Below are 8590 nucleotides of genomic sequence, written 5' to 3'. Positions count from 1 at the left end.
AAAAAAAAAAAAAAAAAAAAGTTTTATATGGAAATGCAAAACGATTTTAAAATAGTAAATTGGAAAACATATAGAAGCTGGTTTGAAGATTCAACTGTAAAGCCTATAGTAATATAAACTGTACATATTTCCTAAAGGACAATATTTTAACTACATTTTCCATATTCTTAATACTCTGGCAACTAAGGATTGTACTATCCTATAAAGACTGTCTTCTGCAGGGTTAGATAATTCCCAGAAAAAGCAAAAACACTCATCAATCAACATGCCTTTTATATGTAAATCAACCAATTTGATACTCAAACCCACATCAATCTCCTTCATTGACCTCTGAGTGGCCCACTATCTCCCTAAACTAATCTTCTCAGAACCAAGTATCAGACAAGTAGTCCTTAAAACCTGGAGTCTAAAAAGTCATTTGATACAAGATAGGGTCATCTGGAGAGAGAAAACTTCAACTGAGAAAAGGCCTTCATCAGATTTAAATCCCTATGGGTTATTTTCTTATTTAATGATTGATGTAGGATAACCTGGGCCACTGTGGGTGGTACCACAACTATGCAGGTTACCCACATGTGCATGTGATCTTGTGATCTAAAATACAATTCTACAAATTTAAAATAGCGTATGTAGTATTATGCTATTTACAGAAGATTAAATATAAATGCCAACTCTCTTAAATTCTCTATATAATCAACTCCAAATAAAACCCAATAGGCTTTATGTAAAAATTAAGAACTGACAATAATCCTAGCACTCAGAAGGCAGAAGCAGGAAGAAGTCTGTGAGTTCAAGTTTTAAGAAAGCAGGCTGAACACATCACAGAGCAAGCCAATAAGCATATTTCCTTCTTCCAGGTCCTTGCTTGAGTTCCTGCCCTGACTTCCAATGAATGATGAACTATAAGGTGTAAGATGGAATAAATCCTTTCCTCCCCAAGTTGCTTTTATTCATGGAGTTTGTCAAAGCAACAGAAAGCAAATTAAGACCATCAGCCAAACTTACCTTCCTACTCTGCTTGATTCATTCCTATCCATAAAAACTACAATAAAGACTCTGGCAGTTTTATTTCCCTCCTTCCTTCTAACTCCTGAGTGACCCTGGTACTTCCTACACATGGCCATGCATAGTGGAACAAGATATCTACAACTTCTCTTTAGGAACTATAAGATATTAACTTTTCTTTTCTTTTTTTTTTAAAGATGTATTTATTTATTTATTTATTTATTTATTTATTTTATGTATATGAGTACACTATAGCTGTACAAATAGTTGTAAGCCATCATGTGGTTGCTGGGAATTGAACTCGGGACATCTGCTCGCTCTGGCCCTGCTCCCGCCAGCCCTGCTTGCTCTGGCCCAAGGGTTTATTTATTATTATATGTAAGTACACTGTAGCTGTCTTTAAATATACCAGAAGAGGACATCAGATCTCATTACGGATGGTTGTGAGCCACCATGTGGCTGCTGGGAATTGAACTCAAGACCTTCAGAAGAGCAGTCAGTGCTCTTAACCACTGAGCCATCTCTCCAGCCCCAGAAATTAACTTTTCAACATGTTTCCTGACTGTTGGCTTCATCAAACTCAAACAACAGCAAAAACAAAAATAAAAAAAAAACTACCCTTAAAAATAAACAAATAAGATTAACTGAACAGAAAAGATCCCAGTAATAAGTCCACATATAGATCATTCCAATTTACAATGATTTCCAGTGATGAAGAGGCAGAGACAGATGGATCTTTGTTGTTTGCTAGTGTGCCCACCTAGACTACTGTGTGAGTTACAAGTCAGTAAGAGACCCTGTCTCAAAACACAAAGTAGATGGCACCTGTAGAACAACACCTAAAGTTGACCCCACACACACACACACAGAGAGCGAGAGAGAGGGAGAAAGGGAGAGAGAGAAAAAACCAAGGTTTTTAATATTATATTCATCAAAAAAGATTATAGACCTATCTAAAATGAAAATATTGTTCTTTCTGTTTCCCTAGACTCAAATACCTCAGTCTTATCCCTGGCACTGCAACAGAACACTAGATATATCAGCCTCCCTTCCCCACCCCCCATATCTCCTGTGGATCTCACAGACCATCCCCTCCTAACCTACCTCCCTCATTAGTCACTGTATTCTAGCCTCCAAACACCAGTAAGTATTCCCTGTAAATACACCAGCTGAGCAGTTATCACATAGCCATCACACTCTCCAAAGTTCCAAAGAAGAAACAGAAACCAAGGAATAAAAAACACATCCTCCAACAAAGACAAACTCAAAAATCAGCAGCTATGATCACCCAAACCCAGATGTCTAAACACAAAAATAAGAACACAATTAACAGCCAAGACAATATGTCTCCAGTAGAGCCTAGGTATTCCACCACAGCAGGCCCTGAATATTCCAACAAAGCTTTAGTACAAGAAAAAAGAGTTTAAAACTGCCTCTATAACTGTGATAGATGCCCTTAAAGAGGGAATGGAAAAAAATCTCTTAAAGAAATCTGGAAAACACAAACAAATGAGTGGAGGAAATGAATAAATCATTTAAAGAAATCCAGTGTGAGGAAATCTATAAGTCTCTTTGAGAAAGCCTATATATATATATATATATATATATATACAGTTGACAGAAATGAATAAAACTATTCAAAACCTGAAAATAGAAATAGAAGCAATAAAGAAAACACAAAGTAAGGGAATTCTGGAAATGAAAAATGTAGCAAATTGAACAGGAACCAGAGGTGCAAACTTCACCAGAAGAACACAAGAGATGTAAGAAAGAATCTCAGGAATTGCAGATATGATCAAAGAAATGGATACATCTGTCAAAAAAGTATTAAATCTAAAAAGAAATTTCTTGGAAATATCTAGGAAACCTGGGACACTATGAAAAGACCAAACATAAGAATAATAGGAATAGAGGAAGGAGAAGAATCCCAGCTCAAAGACCTAGAAAATATTTTCAACAAAAATCATACTAGAAAATTTTCCTAACCTATAAAAGGAGATACCTATAAAAGTACAAGAAAGCATACACAACAGGAAATAGTCTGGACCAAAAAAAGAAAGTCCCTATATCATAAAATATTAAACATACAAAACAAAGAAATAATATTAAAAGCTGTATGGGGAAAAGACCAAGTAACATATAAAGGCAGATCTATTCTCAATGGAGATACTAAAGGCCAAAAGGCAAATGTGCTTCAGATTCAAAGAGAACACAGATACCAATCCAAACTATTATACCAAACAAAACATCTAAGCACAAAATATGAGAAAGTAAGACAGTCCATGATAAAATCAAATTTAAACAATATTTATCTATAAATACAGCCCAACAAAAAGTGCTAGAAGAAAAACTTCAATCTAAGAAGGTTAACTATACCTATGAAAACACAGAATATTTCTCAGACCAGCAAAACCCAGAGAAAGGAAACATACAACATACACATATGCACACACACACATACCTCACTACCACCATTACTACTACCACCACTACCACCACCACCACCACCACCACCACCAACAACAACAAAATAACAGAAATCAACAATCATTGGTTGTTGATATCTCTAAGTATTAATGGTCTCAAAAAGCTTCTGTAGTGGGGGGGGATATGCAATCTCAACTGAACATCTCTTGTAGCCAGGCAAGGCTTCTAGTGGTAAGTCTGGGTTGCATTGCATTGAGTCGTTGGCCATAGGGATCCCATGGAAATTCCCAAACAGCCTAGGTTGATGCTAAGACCAAAGAGTTGCTCTCCACAAACTGACAGTGGGGCCCTATTGCTGAAGAGAACATCCATATAACTCAAATTGATCTGGAGAAATCAATCTGGTGCCCATGAGGAGCCTTCACCCCTACATTCGTGGCTCTTTGGTGTGGAAGGCTATCGTGGACACCAACAGAGCTACCAAATTTTGACCTATAATCTGTACTGCCTGAAAAAGATGTCAAGGAAGTGGTGGCACAAAACTTGTGAGAGTAGCCAAGAAATGATTGATTTGATACCTGACACTGTAACCAACATCAAGAGATTAGAGAACCCAGAGACCTGAGGTAAAACCAACATGAGTGGTCTAAAAAAATCAATGAAATGATTCCCAATGTATTCTGCTATACTTATAGATCAGTGCCTTAATCAGTCATCATCAGTACCAGATGGGAACAGATACAAAAATAATGGCCAGACATTATGAGGATAAAGAGTAGCATTGGAGTTCTCCTTCAAATCCCTCCTCTCAGTGATCAGGGAATCCCACAGAAGATGAGGTGAGTCAGAAAAACTTTAAGAATTGAAGGAGGTCAGGGACACCAGGAGAAGGCAGGCCTTTGAATCAACTAAACAAGGTTCACGTGAGTTCACAAAAACTGAAACAGCAAGCACAGGACTAACATGGGTCTGTACCAGGTCCTCTGCATATTAATTATAGCTTATTAGCTTAGTATGTTTATGGAACTCCTGACTATGAGAACAAGTGGGTGTGTGACTCTTCTGCCTGCCCTTGGGACTCTTTTCCTCCTGTGGGGTTGCCGTGTCTAACTTCAATATAAAAGTTTTTGCTTGATTGTATTATATTTTATTTTACCATGTTTATTGTTATCTCTTAAAAGCCTGTTCTTTTTTTCTTTTCTTTTTTTTTTCTTTTTGGTTTTTTCAAGACAGGGTTTTTCTGTGTTTCCCTGGCTATTCTGGAACTCACTCTGTAGATCAGGCTGGCCTCGAACTCAGAACTCAGAAATCCACCTGCCTCTGCCTCCCAAGTGCTGGGATTAAAGGTATGCGCCACCACTGCCTGGCTGCCTGTTCTTTTCTAATGAGAACAGAAAGAGAGTGGATCACGAGGGGAGGAAAGTTTGAGAGAAACATAAAGGAGTACAAGACAGACACCAACAGAGTCTATATAGTGTTGTGGGAAATAAAACCATGCCAGGAAGTTTGGTAAGGTAGAGCAGGTTGAGACTCAAAAGACTCAGTAGGCACACACCTGAGGCTTAGGTAACTCCCAGCTCCCTGCCAGACTCCTGACTTGGAAAAAGTACCATGCTTCTCACATAAAAGAAACGCACCCTATGGTCATGTAGGCCCTAAACAGAGTTCTCCATGCTAAATGAGGTACCTAGAGGCCCAGAAGGCTTAGCCAATAAGCTTCCCTTCCTAGACATTCCTCCCTGAAAAAGGTATTTAATCACAGGACACTAAGAAGTTGGGTAGGGTTTTAGACATCCACTTTCTACCATGACAATAAACTGTTTAGAACCATGGACTGTATCTTTTCATTAAGATCCACTGTGGGGATCCATGGAGAAGGAATTCGCTTACAGAGTTATAGCTTGATTCCCCCACAGAAGGCTTCTCTATGCTCCCAGCTACAACCACGATCAAGCCTGCCTCCAACAAGCAAAGGACAATCACCCCACTGGAACTAGCCGAAGCTCCCCTTTTCCTACCCCAACATCAAGCCCTGGGCTGTCCCCAGCCTGCAGGCCCTCGACTCTGTTCTCAGCTCTTCTGAAACTCCCACAAGCGCCTGGATGTTCAAGAGTCAGAGAAGCCCTCGCAGGTCTGTGGACCCCCTAACCAGCTCCACCTTTCCCACATCTCAGAATGTGCTTTCCCACCCCGGAGCATTGTCTCAATGTTTCCTACCCAGAGGAGGCATGGGGTAAGCACAGTCAAACTCCCCACGTTCCACCTCTCCAGGAGGCCGTGTCCTATGTCAGAGAGGACACGGACTTACATAGTGTATGAGAAAAGAATGTATTTTCAACTTTAAAAATATGATAAAACTTGTTCAGCATGGTGATATGCATCCAGGAGAGTGAGGCAGGAGGACTGAAAGTTTTAGGGCAGTGTGTACTTCAAAGTGAGACCTTATCTAAATAAGAAAATACATCAGGAAGAGATGCACATCTACTTGCTGAAAATTTGAGAAAGCTATAATTTTTTTTTACAAACACATGCAAATAATGAATATATACATGAAAGAATTCTTAGCATCCTTACTCTTATCAAAGTAATTCAATTTAAAATCAGAATGAGATATTATCACACATGCAGTATAATAAAGGAAAAATGATATAATTATAATCTCAAAAATATAAGGTTTTTTTTTAAAAAATGAGTCAGAAATGGAAGAACAGAGAAGAATCAACAAAAGCAAATTTTATTTGAAAATGATGTAATGAAAACTAAAACTGTGAATGCTAACTAAAATATCAAAAATTGGAATGGGGGCTATCCCAAAAGCTGTTGCCTATACATGGGATATGTTCTTCTAGCTGGGTGCCTTCTCTGGCCGCAGTGGGAGAAGAAGTGCCTAGCCTTGCAGAGACTTAAAAGTGCCAGGATGGGAGGGATACTCAGAGGGCCCCCACCTGCTCAGATGACAAGGGAGGGGAGAAATAGGAGAAGAATTAAGGAAGGGACTAACCAGGAGTGGGGTAGTGAATGGGATATAATGTAAATGAGTAAAAAAGAAAATAAAAAGAAAAAATCAGAAATTAATTTTTAAAGAAATCCAAGGGATTGATGATAGCATACAATAACAATGATATAGAGCAACAGGAATTAAGTATTGCTCATAGGAATATAAACTGGTACAGCAAGTTTGAAAACACTGGCAATTTTTATAAAGGTAAGCATACACTTATCATAAGACTCAGTAATTCCAAACTTATGTATTTACCCAATGATATACAAACATATTCACACAAAGATATATGTGTAGTTTTATGTCCCTGCATTTATGATCATCAAATATTAACTACCCACCCATCAAGAAATTATGACTGAGCCGGACAGTGGTGGTGCACGCCTTTAATCCCAGCACTTGGGAGGCAGAGGCAGGTGGATTTCTGAGTTTGAGGCCAGCCTGGTCTACAGAGTGAGTTCCAGGACAGCCAGGGCTACACAGAGAAACCCTGTCTCGAAAAAAGAAAATAAAGAAATTAAGACTAACAAATTGTAATATAGGTTGAATATCCCTTACCTACCTGTTTGATCCAGAAAAAAATTCAGATTTTAGAATGTTTACATAGACTTTGTTATTTGAGTATCCCTAACTCAAAAATTGAACAGCCTATAGCACAGCATTTTTTGAATATTAATTTAGTGCTCAAAAGTTTTCAGATTTGTGGGACACTTTAGAATTTCAGATCCTTTAATTAGGGGTATTCAACAGATATCTTCATAGCATGTAATAAAAATGAATATGTAAAACAATGTAATCAAATCAATGAACATGTAACATGTAATCAAAATGAATATGTAAAACAATGGAGATATATTGCAAACTAATTCTTATGAATGAATCAAGCAAGCCTGTCCACAAAGAGTACATACAACAGGATTCCCTTTATAGAATTCCTAGTAAAGGCAAATCTAATCTATAATGATGAAAAGTATTACAGTAATTGCCCAGGGCTGAAGGGGTGGCAGATACTGATTCCACAGGGCACATGGAGAAATTTTCTGAAACAGAGCACTATCTGTGCCTGGTAGTCATACTGTTCCATACCTTGTCAAAGGGCATCATACTGTATGCTTAAAATGCATATATTTTATTCTGTGTAAATCATACTTTGATAAAATTAATTCTAGAAGAGAACATTGACCATAAAGTTAGAAGATCAAACAGAGAGATGAGTCTGTGTTTAGAAAAAGAATGAACAGGGGGCTGGAGAGATTGCTCAGCAGTTAAGAGCACTGTCTGCTCTTCTGAAGGTCCTGAGTTCAAATCCCAGCAACCACATGGTGGCTCACAACCATCTGTAATGAGATCTGATGTCCTCTTCTGGGGTGTTTGAAGACACCTACAGTGTACTTACATATAATAAACAAACAAATAAATAAATAAATAAATCTTTTAAAAAAAAGAAAAAGAAAAAGAATGAATAATTTTAAGACAATACTTAGAATAGAAAGCAGGGAAAGTTGCAGGTGACAGTTGAGTATCTTAAAGTGACAGGGTAAAATGAAGACATTTTAGTAAAGATACTAAGAACAAGAAAAAGCTGATCATACCTATTTGCAAATAAAGCAATGCCCTTACAACCCAAGTGGGTATAATAATAATCTAGGAGGCTGAGTCGTGATTTAAGTGATGAAGCATTAAAATGTGATAGGAAAAAATATCCAAGGAAGCAAGATCCATAGAGAAGAGGCCTTGCCTACAGTCCAGAGTGTGAAAATGGGGGCAGAAGAGCACTTTTCTGGAGGGAAAGCCAAGTAATGGAGACAGTTTATAACAGCACCTGAAATAATGGGAGAAGAAAATTCAGTTCCTAAGACTCCAAAGCTGGGTAAAACAATTTCTAAAACCTTAAAGGAGGGCAACAATGATAGTAGCATTTTCAAGGCAGTAGTCTCTCAGGGAGGGGGGCTTCCACAGTCCTCTATCTAGGTCAAACTCACCTGAACAGCTCTGGTATGGGACTCTCTCCTCCAATGTCCATGGTTCCTCCCCTTGCTCCAACTTGATGATGACTTCTGGTTTGGGAACTTTAAACCCTGTTCAGAGAACATAATAGAGAACTAGATCCAGATGATTGCTTTCTTTTTTTTTTTAATTTATTTTAGATATTTTCTT

General features: G+C 38.0%; 1 protein-coding gene across 9 annotated transcripts in view; it reads right to left on the bottom strand.

Annotated features, from left to right (window-relative positions):
- The window catches only part of LOC116074151 (zinc finger protein 81-like), a 118758-nt gene that overhangs the window by 13506 nt on the left and 96662 nt on the right, over positions 1-8590 (bottom strand). For all 9 annotated transcript variants that reach the window (XM_031346502.1, XM_031346685.1, XM_031346427.1 and 6 more), the window contains one exon: positions 8416-8511. In XM_031346502.1, the coding sequence (XP_031202362.1) occupies positions 8416-8511 (96 nt within the window). The remainder of the gene's footprint in view (positions 1-8415; positions 8512-8590) is intronic.

This window comes from Mastomys coucha, chromosome X (genome assembly GCF_008632895.1).
Source record: "Mastomys coucha isolate ucsf_1 chromosome X, UCSF_Mcou_1, whole genome shotgun sequence".
Classification (NCBI taxonomy): domain Eukaryota; kingdom Metazoa; phylum Chordata; class Mammalia; order Rodentia; family Muridae; genus Mastomys; species Mastomys coucha.
This window is presented reverse-complemented; position numbering and strand designations above follow the sequence as displayed.